Below are 20,326 nucleotides of genomic sequence, written 5' to 3' on the forward strand. Positions count from 1 at the left end.
GGGGGTGGCGGTGTGGGGCGGGGGGCGGCATGCGGGGGGAGGAGGTGGGCAGAGCGGTGGGCAAGGACTCCAAGGGGGCAGGGGCTTTGACGCGAAGATGGAGGACGGACGGACACTCGAGAAACAGGCAAAGTCGGCATGAGGGCCACGTGGATCCCGAGTTTCGCTTGGGTCGCGTTGCGTTAGAGACGCTGGGGGACGCCCCTAGCAACCTGGGCCAAAGAGCCGTCGCCTAGCAACAGCGGGCGCCGGGCCAGGCCCCGCCCCGTGGGCCCCGATTTGCATACGCAGCTCGCAGCCAGGCCAGGCCCCGCCCCCGACCCGGGTATTTTGCATATCACAGGGGCCACCCGGCGCGCTGGGCCTCTGGAGCGGGACGCAGGGTACGTCGCAGCCCGCCGCCGGCGCCGGCGCGGCCGCCCGGGTGCGTCAGCGCGCCCGGAAGCGCTCGGGCGGCGAACATGGCGGCATCCGCGGGCGGCCTGGGTGGAGGCGCGGGCCCAGGGCCCGAGGCCGGGGACTTCCTGGCCCGGTACCGCCAGGTGTCGAACAAGCTGAAGAAGCGCTTCCTGCGGAAGCCGAACGTGGCGGAGGCCGGGGAGCAGTTCGCACAGCTGGGCCGCGAGCTGCGCGCCCAGGAGTGCCTGCCGTACGCGGCCTGGTGCCAGCTGGCGGTGGCGCGCTGCCAGCAGGCGCTCTTCCACGGGCCCGGGGAGGCGCTGGCGCTCACCGAGGCCGCCCGCCTCTTCCTGCGGCAGGAGCGCGACGCGCGTCAGCGCCTCGTCTGCCCCGCCGCCTACGGGGAGCCGCTGCAGGCCGCCGCCAGCGCCCTGGGCGCCGCCGTGCGCCTGCACCTCGAGCTGGGCCAGCCGGCCGCCGCCGCCGCCCTCTGCCTCGAGCTGGCCGCCGCCCTGCGCGACCTGGGCCAGCCGGCCGCCGCCGCCGGCCACTTCCAGCGCGCCGCCCAGCTGCAGCTGCCCCAGCTGCCCCTGGCCGCGTTGCAGGCGCTCGGCGACGCCGCCTCCTGCCAGCTGCTGGCGCGCGACTACAGCGGCGCCTTGGCGGTCTTCACGCGCATGCAGCGCCTGGCGCGGGAGCACGGCAGCCACCCGGTGCAGCCGCCGCCGCCGCCGCCGCCGCCGCCGCCGCCGGGGCCCCAGCCCGGACCCGGCGCGGCCCCCGCCCTGCCGGCCGCGCTGCTGCTCCCGAACGCCGGCTCTGCAGCCGCGCCCGCCGCGCTGGGCGCCTTCTCGGACGTGCTGGTCCGCTGCGAGGTGTCTCGCGTGCTGCTGCTGCTGCTCCTGCAACCCCCGCCCGCCAAGCTCCTGCCGGAGCATGCCCACACCCTGGAGAAGTACTGCTGGGAGGCTTTCGACAGCCACGGGCAGGAGAGCAGTGGCCAGCTTCCGGAGGAGCTCTTCCTACTGCTCCAGTCCTTGGTCATGGCCACCCACGAAAAGGACACGGAGGCCGTCAAGTCGCTGCAGGTGGAGATGTGGCCGCTGTTGAGTGCCGAGCAGAACCACCTCCTGCACCTCGTTCTGCAAGAAACCGTCTCCCCCTCAGGACAGGGGATCTGACGGATCACCTTAACCAAGTGACTTTCTGCCTGTTACCAGACCTCACGCCTCCATCCGCCTTTGCGTTTGGGGGCGAAATAAAAGACACGGAACCCGGCGGTTCTACCTTTGTTTATCTCATTCCTCTTGCCACCATAGGACTTTAGTTGACTGAAAGTTACCTGTATGCCAAAGACGCATTTCCGTAATAGTGGGGGAAAATACAATATGATGGAATCGAGGAGAGGACATGGCTCTCTTCCCCCAAGACTGCGACGTAAATTGAGAACCCCTTTTATCCCCTTCCTCCTCTTCTTTCACCCAGCTCTGCCCCGCTCTACCCCCTCCCCCGCACCTTTGCTTCACAGTGAGGATTTTATTTGCACAGCTCTGAGTACTTAAGCTATATAATTTTTTTTATCGTGACTCTGACTTCTTAGCTTATTTCTATCTGTGTGATCACCCTGTTTCTCCTTTGTTTCATCCGCCCCTTACGTTTCGTGGGAATCATTCAATCCCATACGTCATGTTGTTGTTGCTACAGCCCTGAATCCACGATAAAGCCATTCTAGTACTCCTAACTTGTGGTTTAGATTTACTTCACCTATAAAGTGGGAATCGCTTATCTGCATGTCGGGAGGCAGAAAGCAGAAACACAGAGTTGTCTTTCGGCTCCAAGATGTATTCGTTCATTTGCAACTGACGGTGTGCCTGGTGTGCAGGCCGTGCCAGGTAATGAATCTGCAGAGATCACTTGCAATGCGGTCCTTGCTCAGATAGCCGCAATGCAAATGTCTCCAATAACCCCGCGACCCTGGGCGAGTCCAGCGCAAAAGTGTCAGATGTGCGTTGGAATTCACAGTTCTGGTTCTGTTCTGAGAGGTACGGGGAGTCCATGCAACTTTTACTCGTAGTAGGGAACGTTCTGCGACTCTTACTTAAATATGTAAAATCAGCCTGCTTCTTTGGTACTGTGTGGTCAGGTATGTGCAAGACAGCGTCTTTGTTCCCCAAAAGCAGGATGGCGGTCCATTTTAAAAAACACTAAATTTCCGAGGCTTTTTGGTCCCGATGTTACATGCACACCGGCTTAGCTGTTTTTTCCTTTAATTCAGTTTTATTTTCTTTACAGTTTTGAGAGTGACAACAAGAACTCTTCAGAATATAATCTCATTCTGAATCACTCCACTTTGGGAAAATGCATCCTTTAGGCTGAACTTGTATACTGATCTTTTGGGGTGGGATTTAAGGACACAGTTTGGGGGTAGATTTTTATTTTGCATTTTGGGGGTGGGGATATGTGGAGGGTAGTCACTATGACTTACGTGCCTCAAAATGGGTGGGACTTTGGGGGTATTCTTTTCTCCTCCTACTTCAACAGCGTGGAAGCAATGGATAAGGCAATACATACAGGAGAGGCCCACTTGAGACAGATTCAGGCAGCGTTCCTGGGCTCTCACGTGGCTGCCGGGAAGGGTCCTTTGGAGCCCTAAAAGACTAGTCCAACTTACTGCAAAAGAGGGAACGGTGTATGGCCCTTTGTGCTTTTGCTTTTTCTGGTACACTCCTCTCAACGCGGGCTGCAGGCCTGGCCCGCCGCCTTACTGTCTTGTGAGAAGAATGCTTAGCAAGTATGGACTGTGACTAGTGATAGTATTTGGATTTGGGCTTAAAGAAAACCTCCTTAGGCCTCTGGTCTAAACTCCTTGCATTGAAGGGGAGGGGAGGGATCACCAGAGAGCCTGGTAATGGGTATATAAGTATAATTTTAGGAAACACTAAAAGTCGTTTTCCGTTTGCCATTGGCTTATTTATATATATCCCTCAGAAACTTCTTAGTACAAATAGCTGGGCGAAGGCCAGATTTCAACAACTTGACAGAGGTCTCTTGCTATATATGAACTTAATATCAAAATAACACTTATTTCTAACATGACCAAAGGTAAGTATTTTTAAAGGACATGATTAGTCTTCTTTTTAATTTGAAAATCAGAGGGAAAGATCCACATCATTGAAATGTTCATTGAAAATTCAAAATTAACATTCAAAATATTATACACTATTGAAAATGGTGGCAGTGAAGCAGTGATCCTTAAAGGGTGTTGGGGTTCCCCTTTCCCCCCTTTATGAGGAACTTCTATGATGAGAAATATTGCTTATGAAAAAATATTTTGTATGTGAATGGTGGTACAAAGATATAAAAACATTTGAGAACCACTGCACTGCAGGAAGATGACTAAGACTGAAATTTGTACATTACGCAAGCTCTGGGATGGAAGGTTCTGGTTAATGTTTTCTGTCTAGGCATCTCTACTGCCATTAGAATAGACCACTAGTCTGCAAACTTCCTGTAAAGGACCAGATGGAAATATTTTAGCCTTTTCAGGCCACAAATGGTCTCTGTCACATAGTCTTTGTTTTTGCAACTTTAAACTTGTAAAAACCATTCTTAGTCCATACAAAAGCAGGTTGTAGTCCAAATCCATGGCTCCAGCTTGGCCACCCCTTTACTAAAACCTAGAATATAGTAGTTACTCAATAACTGTTTATTAAAGGAATGACCCCATGAGAGTAGTTAATAACTATTTTATCGTTATCATTGAACACAAAAGACTGAAAATAAATGAACTAGTCATACAACACCAGATTCTAGGAAATGAAAAATAAACCAAAAGAAAATAGAATTTTGAAAGTTTTGAACAGAAATTAATGAATTAGAAAATAACAGCTTCAAATCTATGCTTGATCTTAAGATCGAGAGTTGATTCTTTGAAAATCCAATAGAATCGACAAACACTTGCCAACTTTGATAAAGGGGAAAAAAGAGATATGTGTGTATGTAGATATAGATATATGGTGTGGAAAGGGAGATAGAACTCTAATGTATACATTTACAGAAATCAACTACAGGTAACAGAAAATGAGAATACCAATAATTAGATAAGGAATGGAAAAGGTAATAAAGTATCTACCACTAAATAAGGCACAAGGCTCAAGTGACTTTTCCATCTAACTTTAATTAAATATGCGATTACTACATTAATTAAAGTATTCTAGAGCAATAGTTTAATGGAAAAAGATGGAAGCTTTTCCACTTCATTTTCAAGTTTAGTATAACTCTCCCGCCAAAACTGATAAATAGAGCAACCAAGAAAGGTAAACCAATTTTATTAATTAGTATAGATAGAAAAATTCTAAATAAAAGTTAGCAAATTGGATCCAGCTAAGTTTTAAATGATTAATACACTATGGCAGAGGGCAGTTTTCCCAGGAATGGAGCACGGTTTCGTGCTGGAGCCCACCAGTACTGGCTTGTGAGAGCCAATTGTGCACATCTGGTCCCATCACTGCATTTAATGACTTTACATCAGCAGCTTGAAATCAGGTATGATGGGAAATCAGCAAATGCTACAAATTAAGGCCTTTCCCCTTGACTGCCCCTACTTTGCCCCAGAGCGAGTTGTTAAACATTTGCCAGCACACCATGGAATGTAAGTATAATTCGACAATAGGAGAGAGAAGAATTGTGATATATCAAAGATGCTGAAAAAATATTTGATGAAATTCTGCAGCCATTCCAAATAAAGTAGGGGTAGAAAGAAACTTTTTAAATGTGATAAAAAGTTTTTGTTTGAAACTGAACATTAAACAGTGAAATATGCGTTCCATTCCAATTAAAGTCAGGAACAAGATAGGCTTATTTGTTTTATATATATATAAACAAATATATATATATTTGTGTGTCTGTACCTATACTTAATCACAAAAGAATTTAGGATTGCTATTTCCTCTTTACCAGGTCCTGTCAGCATAACGACATCAATGTAATGGACCAGTATGGTGTTCTGTGGGATGTCAAGAAGTTTGGAGTCCCTCGGGTCTATATTATGACAAAGAACAAGGGAGCTGACATCACCCTGAGGCATGAACAGCAAAGTTAATACTCTTGTTCCTTCCTCATAAATGCAAATCTATTCTGATTTTGCTTATCAATAGGAATGAAGAAAAAAGCATTTTCCAGGTCAATAGTTCCATATCAGGTACCTGGGGCTGATACCACATCTGGAATTGCAACTTTTGGTCATCACCACCTGATTAAATTAGTGATGGTCTGTCATTTTTCCATGACTCATCTAGCTTTTGTAGTGGCTAAACAGGGGCCCTAAGGAGACGAACCATTGGCTTGTGAGGCAACCATTCCAGTTAAAGTCACTGAAAGACTTATGCAGAGAGGGGATGACTGCTTCAGAAATTGGGGAAAGGTTGCCTCCTCAGGCAAAGGAGGTTCAGGGGGATTTGAAGATTTGCAATTCTCAGCCTCATTCATGTCTACCTAAATATACCCATCCCAGGTCTCAGAGCTTCACTCTTCCACCAGTGCCCTTACCTTAGCATAATGGATAGACCTGGTGGTGGTGACCATTTAATTGCCACTGCAACTCTGCAATTCATATGCTTAGCCCTACCAGGTTGCCATAGCAACTAAATGCCACTGCCAATTTAACCTCCCAATGTCTTCCTCACCATCTGTAACTCATCCCATAGTATCACTGGTGATAATCTGAGAAATTGTGATGCCTACATGGATGTCATGGATTACCCAACATCCAGTCTTCTCCCCAAGCAAGGAAATTATAGCTGTGTTCCTTGAATATATTAGCAACATAACTCTAGAATTCCATTTTGAGGGTCTGTTTCTCGGGGCTACTTCTGGCACTGATGACTGAGACAGGGTTCCAACAAGAAACAGGGAACACTCAAATTAGGATAATTTGAGGAACGTTTAAAAAGGTACTAGGTAGGAAGGTAGGGGCAGGGTATTACTATCCCTAGGCCTGGAGGAATGAGGAGAGGGAGCAGAATCCTAAAAGAGAGAACTAGGTAGATTCTTATAGTGGTTTACAAAAATAACCACAAATTCTTTACATTCCTCCCATTGAGAAGTGGGGTCTCTGTCCCTTCCCCTTGGATCTGGGTGGATATGTGACTTGCTTATAACCAATAGAATGTATTGGATGTGATGCTACATAACTTAGAAGACCAGATCAGAAAAGGTGATGTAGTCTCCACCTTGTTAGCTGGAGCACTCAAACTTAGAGTCCATAAGATGCCATATAAGAAGTCCAACTACCTTTAGACTGTCATGCTGTGAGAAGCCCAGGCCTCATGGAAAGGCCATGTAAAGTTACTTCAGTCTCAACAGCCCCAGATGCTATCCTAGCTAGGTTAGTCGGCACCAACCACCAGACATGCAAGTGAAGATGCTTCCAGATGATTCTAGCCCCCAGCGGTTGAATCTTCTCAGCTGAGGCCCCAGATATTTTGGAGCAGAGACAGGCCATTCCTGCTGTGCCCTGTTCAAAGTCCTCACCCACAGAATCCATGAACAAAACAAAATGGTTGTTTTTACAATGCTAAGTTTTGGGGTGGTTTGGTATTCAGCAATAGTAACTGGAACAGGTAGAGAAAGCCACTTTGAGGGGAGCAGGGACCTTCAGTGGAGAGATACAGCCAAATCGTCTATGAGGAGGGAGCCAGGAAAATAAATATCCTGATCTTTCTCTCCTCCCTTCCTCTGATCTCTTGCCAGTGCTCCCTGTTGGTGAAACCCAACCAAAAGCTAGAGGATAAGGTAGCTTGTCAATGTATTCCACACAGGCCAGGCTCACAGAACAAGACGCAGTGTAGAGAAGCAGGAAATGGATCCAAAGGGAAAGAAGTCATCTTGTACAAGGCCATCTGAGGACTTTGAACTCTATTCTGAAGACAAGAGGGAGACATTGAAAGGTTTTAGGCAGGGGACTGATAAGATGATTATCCCAAAAATGATGTGCAGTTTTTATTAGAAAAGAGACTAGAAACAGGTGAAGACTAGTTAGGAATGTAACATAATAGGTCAAGTGTGAGGTGATGGGGCCTCAGGCTGTAGCAACAGCAGTATAAATGAAACAGAAGAGATGTGAGAAGCATTAAAAGAAAGAATTGGCTGGATTTATGGATCAACTCATCAGGGGACATAAAAATGAGGGAAGAGTAGACGATGGTGCTAAGGTTTTAAGCCTGTTTAATTAAGGGTCTTCAGTTCATCCCTAGAGAAGTCATCGTTTCCCAAGGTTTCCCCCATCCCTTTATGTGGAAGATGCAAATCTTCACCTCCATTCATGGTTTTACCCCCTAAACTCAAGTCTTTCATCTGCTGCCTGCTGGCCATTCAACCTGATTGCCTTACTATCACCTCCAACCTAGAATATCCATAAGCAAACTCACAATCTTATCAATCCATCTAGTCCTGAGTCACATATTTCTGTCAATAGAGCATCTCTTCATTTCTATTATCTGTGAGATCCTTGATGTTACCACATTTTTGTCCATATGTTCATAATGACTTCTATTGCCTATAAAGGAAAAATTCTTTTTTGGAGTTAAGTTTGTGGAAGCTAGGAGTGTTTGTCCCATTTTTGAAATCTGTCAAAAGCTCTTTAAAAGATTCATGCATTCTCTTGAAAGTTCTCATTACATACCATTAAGGTCCCAGTGGAATTCCCTCGATAACTCTGCCACTTCTTTCCATCAAGACTATACATGATGATAAACTGAGAGATGTAGAGGCTGGAGAACTTCTGACGGGCACCCTGGGTCATGATGCTGTGAATAATCATTGGTGCCAACAGATCCACCTACCAATTAAAAACAACACTTTATTTTAAATGTATGTACCACCTTCTGAAACTATTGGCTTAAGAAGAATCTACATTGATACAGATATGCCCAGTATTGCCTTGGATGTGTAGGTCAGGCAGATACCACTGTTGAAATGTGGATGTGTGTGAAGCTGAGGGATAAATGATGGGAATGAGTAGGAAAGGTGCTTATTGAGTTCCCAACCTACTTTCTGGCAAACTAGACCACTTCCAAATCATTGAGCCCCCATATCCTCTACACACATCCTTTGTGCTACACATATGGACCTGCATAACCTAGGGCTTTGCCCACACCTCAGCCTCAGCTTAACCAAAGCCAGTTTCCTCTCCTCTCCCTAGACCAGACCCTAGCCCGACATCACTATCAGTGACAAATTGCTACCACTCCTTCAAGTGTTAGTTCAGAAACTATTTCTCCTGGTTAGCCTTTCCTGACTCACCCAGACAAATTTAGTGCTGCTTCTTCTGTGCTTCCATTTCACTTTGTATATAACTTCATTATAGTAAATTATTGCACCATATTATAAAGGTTTCTTTGCTTATTTGCTTTCCTTGTTAGACTGAGATCCTTAAGCAGTGAACCTGTTTGAGTCACCTAACCTCTCTGTGTCTCAGTTTCTTTATCTGTAAAGTGGAGATAATAATGGCGTTTATCTCAAAGGGTTACTAGAATGATTAACGAGTTAATACAGGTATTGTGCTGATTTCAGTGCTTTTCTCTTCTCTCTAGCCCCAGCACTTAACAAGGCATCTGATATAATGCTGATACTTAGCAAATGTTTTGGAATGAATGAGTGAATAATGGCAGAGTGGTAAGGAATGGTTGGTTCTTAAAGAAGAGAGCATGGACCATGCAAGTGTTACAGGGGGTATCTACACAGGAATTTTGGCATCAGCTACTGTCCTAACAAGCAAGTCAAAATTGACTTCTCACAGATGCCTGGCACACTCAAATTAGACTGTTGTGACTCTTGTGCTTAATGACTGTCTCCTTCAGTTAAATGTATGTACCACCTTCTGAAACTATTGGCTTAAGAAGAATCTACATTGATACAGATATGCCCAGTATTGCTTAGTTGACTCTAAGATCCATCCATCCATCCATTCATTCAAAGACTATATTATCTTTAGCACTTGTACATGCCAAGCACTGTTCTGGGTACTGGGAATAGAGTAGTGAATGAGAAAATACAAAGCCCTGCCCTCAGGGAGCTTACATTGGAATTGAGGAAACAGACTATCTTATCTGGTTTTATTTGTGTACAGCATCTAATAGTGATGAGTGCAGGAGAAAAATGAAGCAGGCAATAGGAGAGAGAGTGGCAAGGTCTTCAGAAGCTACAGCACTGTCTTTTACCAGATTAGATGATATTCCCAGTTGAAGACACTTCACGTTTCTTCTTGGTATTGGGGCATAAACAACTGAAAGCACCAGGTACAAAGGTTATGCCTTTTGTTGAATTGACTTGTATTGTTTCTTCATGTAGGAGTAGGAGAGGTCTTTTTTGGACTACTGACTATGGTACCTTCTAGCAATTTTAATAAAACCTTGCCGGCTGCTTTTTCTGCCTACATTCTATAACTGAGGAAGTCCTGGCAAGCTGCCAATCTTATCTACTTCATCTTCTTGTTGTGCCTCTTCTGCATTATAATTGGAATCTTGGAGCAATTTGGCAATTACAGATTCAATATTTTCACTTATGTATCCAGCCAGGTATGTGTGACAGAAAGACACATCTTTATACAAGGAAGTAAGCAAGTCAGTAATGAGTCACGCAGTATACAAATACAAATATTGCAGCTGGATGCCTCCCTGGAGTCTGCCAACTGCCTGCTGCTGATTGCCTGGTCTTGGTCACCTGCTGCCCCTCAAGCCAGCCCAGTGCTCTTATGCCTGGTGGCCTGGCTGTTGTGCACTCTTTAGGCCTTCTCACCGGAATAGAGACCTGCCCCAACTCCCCTCCCTGTCAGCACCCCCCTCAACTCCAACTCCCTGCCTGCTGGCTCTCTGGAACCATTTCTTTATTTTACAAAGTATGTATATCTGGATTTCAGTAGGACAGATGGCAAAAAACACCTTGAGGATAAGGTGGTTTAACACAGATTGGATAATAATACAATTAGGTGGATTCGTAACTGGTTCAATTACCATAATCAAACAGTGGTAGTTAATAGATGGTTATCAACCTAAAGGGAGCATCTAGAAGCAGTATAGTTTAATGATTACAACTTAGGTCTCTGAAGTGCAAATATCAGGGTTTGAATTTTTGGCTCAGCTACATATTGGCTGTGTGACTTGGGGCAAGTTATTTAACTTTTCTGTGCTTCAACTTCCTTATCTGAAATAAGCATGATAATAACATCTACCTCATAAGGTTGTGGTAAGGATTTAATAGCTTGATTTGTCTTAAGCACATAGTAAGAAAGCCCTGTCTACTTCAATATTTTGATCATGACTTTGCTAAAGTATAAAAAAGTTTACTGTCAAGTAAGTAAATTATACGAAACTGGGTAGACTAGGAAATACTTTGGGAGACAGAAGCTTGGCGAGCTGGAACAATGGGCCAAATCTAATAAGGGGAAACTTAACAGAGTATGTCACTCAGGGTTCTTTGGTGAGGCCTGGAAAAGTGACTCTATTTACTAGTCTCATCAGATTGTATCCGGTGAGAGAGATGTAATTCCCCAAATGGAAATGAGAACACTATTACAAAAAAATAAATAGAACAGATGCAGGGCAGCCAAATAGATTAAAATGCCCACTACATAGAGATACATGTAACGTTGAAAGTGCTAACCACAGAAATACAAGGTGAGAACATGTGGTTTGGAGCCTCATAAATAAACAAACAAAAATACTTAGGGATTACTGAACAGTCAGCTCAAATTGAGTCATAACTGGCAATGCCTACAAAACAAAAACAGATGAGCTGATGTAGCATTAACAGATGTGCTCTTTGCATCTGCTTACTGGTAAACCGGTTCATTTTCCCCTGATCCCTATATGTTATTTTAACCTCAGGAAAAATAGAAGAGTGGATGCAAACTTGCAAAGGAGGAAAATATGTAGGGGAATGTCATCAGCCAACTAAGATAAGGAAGAAGGAAGCTGGTGCGCTATGAGAAGAGGATGGAGGTAGGGGAATCGGTGGTAAAACGTGTGTACATTATTCCCTCTCCAGGCTGTGAGTAGCAGAGGTAGGAGGCATGTTAGACAAGTTGAGAGCAAAGCTGGAAGCAGGGAAGTTTTCTCCCTTTTCCTGTTTGGGCTCTAGAAGGAACTTACCCTGGTGGTTAGGCAGAGAGGCTGAGTTGGCACTTCCAAGATACCCTCAGTGCTCATGTGGCAATGGAAGGGACCCGAAAGTTCCCATATGTATGCCCTCGAAAGGGTCACAGTCCTGAATGATCACATGTTGACACGATAATGTTTTTGGATATGTTGGGTTAAATAAAGTATGTTATTTCAATGAATTTCACATTTCTTTTTTAATGCGGCTACTAGGAAATGTAAAATTACACATGTGGTTTGCATTTGTGGTTCACCTTATATTTCTATTGGAAAGTACTGCTCTAGGGGAAATGGGGGAGTGAGAAAATCTGAAAGACTGAGTCATTAAAAAGAAATTGAATTAGCCCAAAGACACTATCATGGTTATTGGCTCTAAGTTAGTTTACCAGATTGGACCAACTGCAGTAGGTGTTTACCCAGTGGTGCAGAATTTGTGAAGCAGACAGATTCGATTTTTAGAAAATAGAGAAGCCACATTTTCTCAGCTTGTGAGATAGGGGATTGGCCCATTTGTTTTTGTGTTAAAATGAGGGAATTGGAGGACTCCAGGACCCCTAGGCAGTTGGAGGCATCTAATAATAGAATACACGGTCTTGGGAGGTGGTGAGTTCAATGTTATCACAAGTACTCAGATGTTCTAATCCCAGTAGAAAGATTAAAAACATAGGAATAGAACACATCAGCATACTCAATTCTATTGCCAAGTCTTTCATTCCTGATTGTTTTTGCACAAATAATAAGCCACTCTGTTCTTGAGTTCTTTCCTCATCTGTTACCTGAAGTTTGATGAAAATGACTTCAGTATAAAGGGGATGCATAATGCTTTGAGCTTGCAAGAAGAATATGTGATGTGATTGAATGTGATGCATTTTCTAACCTTGATCCAGGAAAAGGGATCCTTGGTGCTCCAGGCATTGATTGATCCAGAATAATGAAGTCTGGCCAGCTTTGGGGCCCACTGTCCTTTGCCCAAGAAAGGGGAGAGAGATTAGATTCAGTTGGGTTGGTCCTAGACACTTGGGAATAAAATCACTCTCTTGAGAAAGGTTAATCCTAGCTGTGGAAAATATAAAGTCATAAAGCATAGTGGTATCAATAACTCCTTAAGTGTTTTGCTTGTCCTTGTTGTCCATTTTATTTTCTAGAATTTAATAATTTTGTTGACTGTTAGCACCTCTAATTCGTTGATACTGGAATGTGTTACCAGCACTACCAAATAATATTATTATTTTTTTATTACACAATGTATGTTCATTGTCGAAAAATTATAAAATAAAAAATAATTTAAAATAAAAATAAAAGAAATAAAAAACATCATCCTTCCACCCAGAGAAAAATACCATTTTAGTATATATGTCTCCAGCTCTTTTTAAAAGGGAATTTTTTCCCTCTAAAACAGGAGTTGGCAAACTTTTTTCTGTAAAAGGCCAGATAGCAAATAATTTAAGCTTTGCAGATCATTTGGTCTCTGTTGCAACTACTTAACTGCTGTTGTGAGTGAAAGCAGCCAAAGACGATTATAAATGAATGGGTGTGGCTGTGTGCCAATATCACACTTTATTTATGGACACTGAAATTTGTTTGAGAAACTGACTATAGATCCTATTCAAGCTTTACTATCACCAGTCATATAAAAGTGTAGCTTCCTGCTACAGTGAAGAGAATGGACTCAAGGGGAGCAATATTGAAGGCAGGCAGGACATTTAAGGAGGCGGTGGCATTGCCCAGGTGAGAAGTGATGGTGGCTTGAATTAAGATGGTCACAGTGGGAAATGGAGAAAATGGATTTGAGAGGCAACTATGGAGTAGAATTAATAGAACCATGAAGATGGATTGGTTATCTGAATGTCTCCAATAGAAATAAAAAGGGTTTACAATGTACACCTGAAAGTTATATAATGTTATAATCCAATGTTACTGCAATAAGAAAAAAAGAAATAAAAAAGGTATAGTCAGCCCAGTTCTGGGAGAGAAGACAATAGTGTTTACCATATTGTCCTGAAGCTGTAATCTGAAAATCTCTAATGTGTCCAGAAGCCATTCCCAGTGGAGTCTGACACTCTGAAATCAAACGAGGAAAACACAATAGCTAGAAGTGCAGACAATTTAGCTTCTCAAATGCAAGTCCATGAAAATGGGAGAACACCAACAAATGCTCACATTTTTTAGTGCTTACTATGTGCCAAGAACTGTACTAAATATTTTATTGTACTGTCTCATTTAATTCACCCCAACATGTGCTAGAAGTATTCACATTTTGCAGCAGAGGAAACTAAGGTTCATACATAAGGAGACCAGTAGTTCTCTTACTTGTTTGGGGTTAAACCTTAAACTCTTCCAAGTTATCTTTGATAATTGAAACAAAGTTAAGTTTCAAAGTTTACTCTTGGAGGTTCACAAAGTTTTGAAAATGAAGAGATATTTTTTAGCACCAGTTTGTTAAATATTTGGAGCTACAGGTTCAAAGTGTTCAAAGCTTCAACCATACCTGCCCTCCCCTGAGGACTCTGATGATTTCTACCAGCAGTATTCATTTTAGAATTGATAATGACTGTGAGCTTATATTTATTTCTTGACGAAGGCAACCACTCTAGGCAGGAGAAAAGCTGTATGGAAGTAAGCTGGGTAGGCAGAGAGCCTCTGCCCACAGTGTTACTCACTCTTGCTGTACACCAGAAAAAGAGTGCTCATCCCAGCTTGTAGGTGCTCGCCAATAAGGCATTCTATCCGCCAAATTCCAGCTTTGGATGGTAGCATTTCCACTGTCTCAAAAACACCTTATGAAAAACAAAAGGAACAAAAAGTACCTCTTTTCACTAAAAAAAAATGAGCATGAGCTACATTGGCTTATGCAGAATATCAAAAGAGATCTACCTAAGTCAGTTCCACCACTCTTGAACCCCTCAAACCCAAAGTGCTTGTTATGTGACCCCTACAGTCGGAGGCACTGGAGATTGAGTTTTGACAGTCCCTCACACTGGGAGATGGGAGAGACAGGGTGACAGAATGTTTTGGTAGTGGAGACAGGAGAAAACTACTGCATCAGGATTGGCCTGCATGCTCAGGATTTTTCAGAGCCAAAGGTGTATTTCCAATTGACCAGGTGGGCTGCCTAGGAGAAGGCAGTCAGGGTGAGGTCCTCATGGATCTAGTCCACCAGGACTCCTTGAGGGCTAAAGTAACCCCAGCAGCAAGAAGCTGGAGATGAATGCTGATGGGCTGAGGAATGAGTCACAAGTGACCACCCAGAATAAAGGTGGAACCAGCCAGGTCAAGGGGATTTCATGAGAGAGGGTCCCAACAGGGAGTCTCTGAGGAGCCCCTGAAAGTACCTTACAAGAAAAAGAGTCAGGTTTAAATATCTGCCAGGTGCAGGCAGTATGAACTTGGCTCACAATGACAGTGCCACTCTGTAAGAACTGCCCTATCCCTAACCCTTACCCTCTCCATGCTGGAGTTCAAAGCAGCAGCCAGCAAGGGGTTGGGGGGAAGCACAATACGCATAAGGTAGAGAAACAGAGGACTCAACCACACCTCCCTTTCCCAGTGCAGTCTTCCAGCCTGGTGCAGGCTCAAGATGGGGGAGGAAAGACTGAAGTTAGATCACGTTTAGAATTTTGATTAATATCTTGGAGCGCGATATTGTAATTTCTGACTTGAACTATATTTATAATGTAAAGTGACTGCAGAATTCTTTATTACTTAAGTGAGCAAAAAAGTCACCAAGCATATCATAATTTTTACACAGAAACAGGGGAAGGCTACTCCCACTATTAAACCTGTTTTAAAGAGACAGCGAGGAACTAAAATGCAGCTGTGTTTTGATTGACATTGTGAGTAGTGCTTAATCAATATACTGGCTACACACATAAACAAATCACTCTTTGGATAACTGCTGGTGTCATGTGAGATGTGAGAGGGGAAAAAAAAAAACTTTTTCCTAGGAAAGTACTGCGACGTTAATTACCCATTTATTCTGTTCTATTTCCTTTATAGCACATTATCTGTGTCTGAGATTATCATGTTCATTTGCTAATTTATTTATTATCTCTCTGTAGAGTAAAGTTACTTGAAATAGTAAGTTACCCGAGAGCAGGGAGTTGGTTTGCTTTGTTCACTGACTGTATCCCCAGTGCCTAGACCATTTAAAGTCAGTCCTCAACAAGTTCAGCAGGTAGAAGAAAGAGTATGAACTAGCTCATACCCGGATAGAGGTTGTAGACTGCCATTTTATACTCCTCTTTTTTCCGCACAGTGAACACGTGTCCACTGAAATGAATAGAATGGATGTTTTCATTGCTGCCCATGCTGAGCAGATACCATCGAATTTTTTGATCCTGAGCCATTACTAAGCCAGGTAGTGTGTCCATCACGTAGCCATTGATTGCTGGAGAAGAACAGAGAGAAGGCTATTAAAATCCATTGTAGAAATTTCTTTCCCTCCACTCCAGTCAAAAATATTCATTCCTATGAGGACTCTGCTCCCATATATACTCTCAATTCATACAATGTCCAAGCCTTAGGCTCAAGGCTCATTTCTTGTAGTACATGCCACATTTCACAGTAAGTAATATTGGGGTGTGGGATATATTACCATGGAAGCGATAATTTTCTTTAAAAGTGGGGTCCTCCGTCTGGATATTGCAGGGAGCCCTGCAGTTCCTTTCCATGTTTTCAGTGAAGTACCAACTCTTGGTCTCATCAAAAATAGTGAAAAACAGAGCAAATTCCTGCACTGTCACTTGTCTCCCATGAGCAGGGTTCAGCGTGTTAGCATGGCAGATCAGAAGGGGTCCAACTAAGCCTGAGTGCACATCTTTGTCCTGGGAGGGAAGACAGCAATCCTATGAGCAACAGGAATGGATTTCTCATCAACTTTTATGCCACTCCAACCCACTCCCCATCTCCCCACAGTACAATTCATCCTCTTCAGTAGATTCCAGAGTGATATTTCTAAAACACAAATATAATGGCATCTGTCCTATTTAAAGCTTCCCATTTGCTTAGGTTAAATACCAAAAGTTCTTAGCAGATAACACCAAGACCATTTCCTTTAAACCAGAAAGTGGCCAGCACAACGTAGACCTGCTTACCAGATCAACATCAGAAAAATAAGCCCAGGCTTTGCAGTCAAACTCATCTTTAGTGGGTGCCATATGATGTTGCACTTTCCAAAAGTAAACTTCGGTTTCATTAGGTTTGACAAACTTTTTTCTAGGTTCTGCTCCTTGCCTCTGATCATCCTCATAAGAAATAAGGCTAGAATAGAAGGAGTAGGGACGAGAGGCCTGGTTTTTGAAAGTTACCTACAGAGCAAAAAAAAGGAATGCAAACATAATGTTTTAGGATCCTATAAAGTCCTTAGCTTAGGGTTTACATCCCTAATAGTAATGCCTATTTGGGGGGGTTTATCAAAGTTTTTAATACTTGGAGGAAGTGCTACAGAGGAGGGATGTTGTTAGAACCCAAACCTAAAGATCCACACAGGAAACTCTGAGGAATTTTTGAATTCTAAAATCTTTAAGGCATGAACTAAAAGTTGCAAAGGAGAAAATTCCTAAATACTTAAAACAATTCCAAAGTAAAACGGAAAATATCACCACAGGGGTTTAAGAGACCATAACCCCAGGAGTTGATACTTAAGTTAAGGTTCCTCATGACAAATTCCATGTGATCTTTAAAAAAGACTTTTTTCAGATTTTAAAAAATTACACATTTCATAGAACATATGGAAAGTAAAATAAAATTCAAGCCAAAAAAATATCCACTCACAATCTCATAATTTTTGATCCTTCTATATACTTCATGTAAACAATCAATTGGGACAATGGCTAAGTATTTTTGGAAAAAATTAAACTACTTTGCTCTTGGGCTCACAGAATGCACCAAAATAACTTTTGGCTTACAGGAATTACTGATGGATTAAAAAGTTAGATGTTAAGAAATTAAATTGTGAAAGAAAGTTGAAGAAAGTATAGGTGATTTTAAGAAAAAAACCTCTGTATAGGGAAGGATTTTTATAAATATTAAAACTATGAAAATGTAATAAAGGAAAATTTTATGGGTTACTATATGAAAATTCAAACCTGTTTTATTTAAAAAACCACCATATATAAAATTAAGAGACAAACAACTTGGAAAATACTATTCAGTAAAAAGATCAATGAGCTACAATATATAAGGTAATATAAATTGATAAGTAAAGCACTCCCTCAAAAAATGTCAAATGTGCAAAGGACATTAACAGATAATTCACTAGAGAAAGTCTTAAAATGTTCATGTACATTGCACTTCTGGAATTTTATCCTAGGAAAAAGGTTGTGATTGCCACATTATTTAAATAGGGAAAAAATAAACGAGCTAAAAGGTCATTCAAAGTAAAATGGTTAAGTAAACTATAAATTCATATAATAGACTATCATGCCATTATTTTAAAAAGATACTCAGGAAGTGTTTTTAATGACATAAGAAATGTTTATGACATGCTATTTAGTCAAAAAAGTGGAATTATACATTGTATAATTTGGAACACATAAAGAGAAGACTGCATAGGAAAAAGATAACATACAGCAAAATAATTATTGGATTATTTTTCAACTTCTTTATTTTCTATACTTTAAAAATTTTCAAAAGTGAGAATATGTTATTCTTGTAATCAGAAATAAAGAAAACATATAGGATTAATTTGCTTGTAATTCCATTGTCCTCAACTCACCATGATATTGTCTTCAACTTCTGCTCTTATGTATGGCCCCAAGAGTCCCAAGTGTTCATTTAGTTCTCCACGGTATAAGGGCTGAGTAAAGGAGCCATCAGTGAATTCCTGGAAAACCACCTTCTTGAACTGAGGGACATCTCCACTCTGGGCCCTGAAGAAAAAAGCAGAGGAAAAGCAATATCCTTATGGACCAGGTGGGTAGAAATACCTCACATTCTTGCCTTCCCTGTATTTAAGATACATTTAGTAGAACTGATGATTAATTGGAAGTGTACTAGGTAGGGGAGAAAGAGGGATTAAAGATAACTTCTGGGTTTCTGAATCGGGTAAATGAATGGATGGTGAGGCAATTCACTGAGATGGGGAGCCCTAGAGGAGAAGTAGGTTGGGGTATACAGTTTTGGACACACAGGACATCTATGTGAATTAAATTAGCAAATACACGGAGGTTGGGAGTTTACAAAAGAAGTCTGGATGAAGATCATCCATATTTAGATAGTATCCAAATCACATGAGTGGCAAAGCCAGTAGTCAATTTTTTTATGTCCTCATCTTACTTGACATGTAAGCAACATTTTGCATAGTTAACCACTCCATCCTTCTTGACATACTCTTTCCAGGCTTCACTAGTGTGTAAATTCCATGAAAGCAGGGGGTTTTGTCTGATTTGTCCCGCTGTTTTTCCAGTAGCTGGAACAAGTGCCTGGCACATAGTAGGTGTTTAACAAATATTTGTTGCCTGTTGACTGGATGTAGGGTTTATAAACATATTCTAAATATAAGAGAGGCTCAGGGTTCAGTCCTGGGAGCTCTTTTCTTTACTTTTTAAAAAATCTGTTAGAATTGTGCACTAAAACTATGCAATAAAGTGCATAAAACAAATGTTTTTGGATAAAAATGCAACTACCATCCAGATCAAGAACATCGCCAGAAACCCAGGAGACTCATTGTATATACCTTTCCAATTACATCCTCTCCCTCTCCATCCGGTTCAGATGTTCATGATAATTATTTCTTTCCTTTTCTTCATAATTGTACCGCTTATGTACGCATCCCTAAAGAATATAGTCTAGTTTTGCCTCTTTATGAAGTACGTAAATGGAACCATATCGTATACATTCTTTTGTTTCTGGCTTCTTTTACTTAGCATTATGGTTGCGAGATTCATCTACATTGTTGTGTGTTGCTATAGTTTGTTCATTCCCTTTGCTATATAGTATTCCATGTGTGAATATACCACAATCAAGGACATTCGAGTTGTTTCTAATTTTTGATGGTTACACGTAGTCCTGCTATGAACCTTCTTGTACATTTCTTTTGGTGAAGCTATACATGCATTTCTGTTGGGCACATACCAAGGAGTGGAATTGCTGAGTACACATGTGTTCAGCTTTGGTAGCTACTACCACACTGTTTTCCAAAGTGGCTGCATCATTTTCCATTTTTGTTGGCAATGTATAAGAGTTCCATTTGCTCCAAATCTTCACAAGCATTTGATAGTGACTGTGTTTTTACATTTTTGGCCATTCTAGTGGTTGTATAGCAGTGTCTCTGTGTTTTTATTTCACATTTACTTGATTAATAATGGGGTTAAGTATTTGCATTTGGGTTGCACTGAATCTATAGATCAGTTTGGGGATAGTTTTCACCATATTGCCAAGATACATCATGTACATGGACTGGAAAGCTTTCAGAGGGTCTGCATTTAATATGATGCTTGGTGTAGATTTTTGTAGATACTCTTTCTCAAATTAAAGGAATTTCTAATTTGCTAAAAATTTTAAAATCATGCATGGATGCTGAATTTTAAGCAAACACTTCTTTTCATGTAATGAGAGGGTTATATGTTTTTCTACTTTATCTTGTTAACATGACAAATTACAGTGGTCTTGAAAAATGTTAAATCAACATCATAATCCAGGGATTACACTGATGTATTTGTCTATCCTTGTATCAGTACCCCACTTTATTAATTACTGTAGCTTTACAGTAAGTCCTGATATCTGGCAGCATCATTCCTTCATCTTCAAGATTTCTCTCTATGCACTGCTTTAGC

At 42.1% G+C, this 20,326-nt stretch overlaps 2 protein-coding genes across 24 annotated transcripts in view; one reads left to right on the plus strand and one right to left on the minus strand.

Moving 5' to 3' along the window:
- The window catches only part of F8 (coagulation factor VIII), a 145,543-nt gene that overhangs the window by 23,608 nt on the left and 101,609 nt on the right, over positions 1 to 20,326 (minus strand). For 5 of the 23 annotated variants that reach the window (XM_014729308.3, XM_014729309.3, XM_014729310.3 and 2 more), the window contains 8 exons: positions 18,268 to 18,421; positions 16,646 to 16,858; positions 16,147 to 16,396; positions 15,757 to 15,939; positions 14,213 to 14,329; positions 13,542 to 13,613; positions 12,430 to 12,515; positions 8,081 to 8,236 (listed from right to left, as the gene is read on the minus strand). In XM_014729308.3, the coding sequence (XP_014584794.2) occupies positions 8,081 to 8,236; positions 12,430 to 12,515; positions 13,542 to 13,613; positions 14,213 to 14,329; positions 15,757 to 15,939; positions 16,147 to 16,396; positions 16,646 to 16,858; positions 18,268 to 18,421 (1,231 nt within the window). Of the gene's footprint in view, positions 1 to 3,347; positions 7,955 to 7,996; positions 8,237 to 12,429; positions 12,516 to 13,541; positions 13,614 to 14,212; positions 14,330 to 15,756; positions 15,940 to 16,146; positions 16,397 to 16,645; positions 16,859 to 18,267; positions 18,422 to 20,326 lie in introns of those variants that run through there. The other 18 variants (XR_011434834.1, XM_070257664.1, XM_001498904.5 and 15 more) reach the window with 15 other exon arrangements.
- Positions 364 to 2,140, plus strand: F8A1 (coagulation factor VIII associated 1). Its single transcript, XM_023634332.2, has one exon. The coding sequence runs from the start codon at positions 462 to 464 to the stop codon at positions 1,578 to 1,580; it is 1,119 nt and encodes a 372-aa protein (XP_023490100.2). The 5' UTR covers positions 364 to 461; the 3' UTR covers positions 1,581 to 2,140.

Source organism: Equus caballus, chromosome X (genome assembly GCF_041296265.1).
Source record: "Equus caballus isolate H_3958 breed thoroughbred chromosome X, TB-T2T, whole genome shotgun sequence".
In the NCBI taxonomy this organism is placed as follows: domain Eukaryota; kingdom Metazoa; phylum Chordata; class Mammalia; order Perissodactyla; family Equidae; genus Equus; species Equus caballus.

Coding starts and splice junctions, on each gene's coding strand:
- F8A1 (XM_023634332.2), top strand. CDS start 462: ATGGCGGCATCCGCGGGCGGCCTGGGTGGAGGCGCGGGCCCAGGGCCC.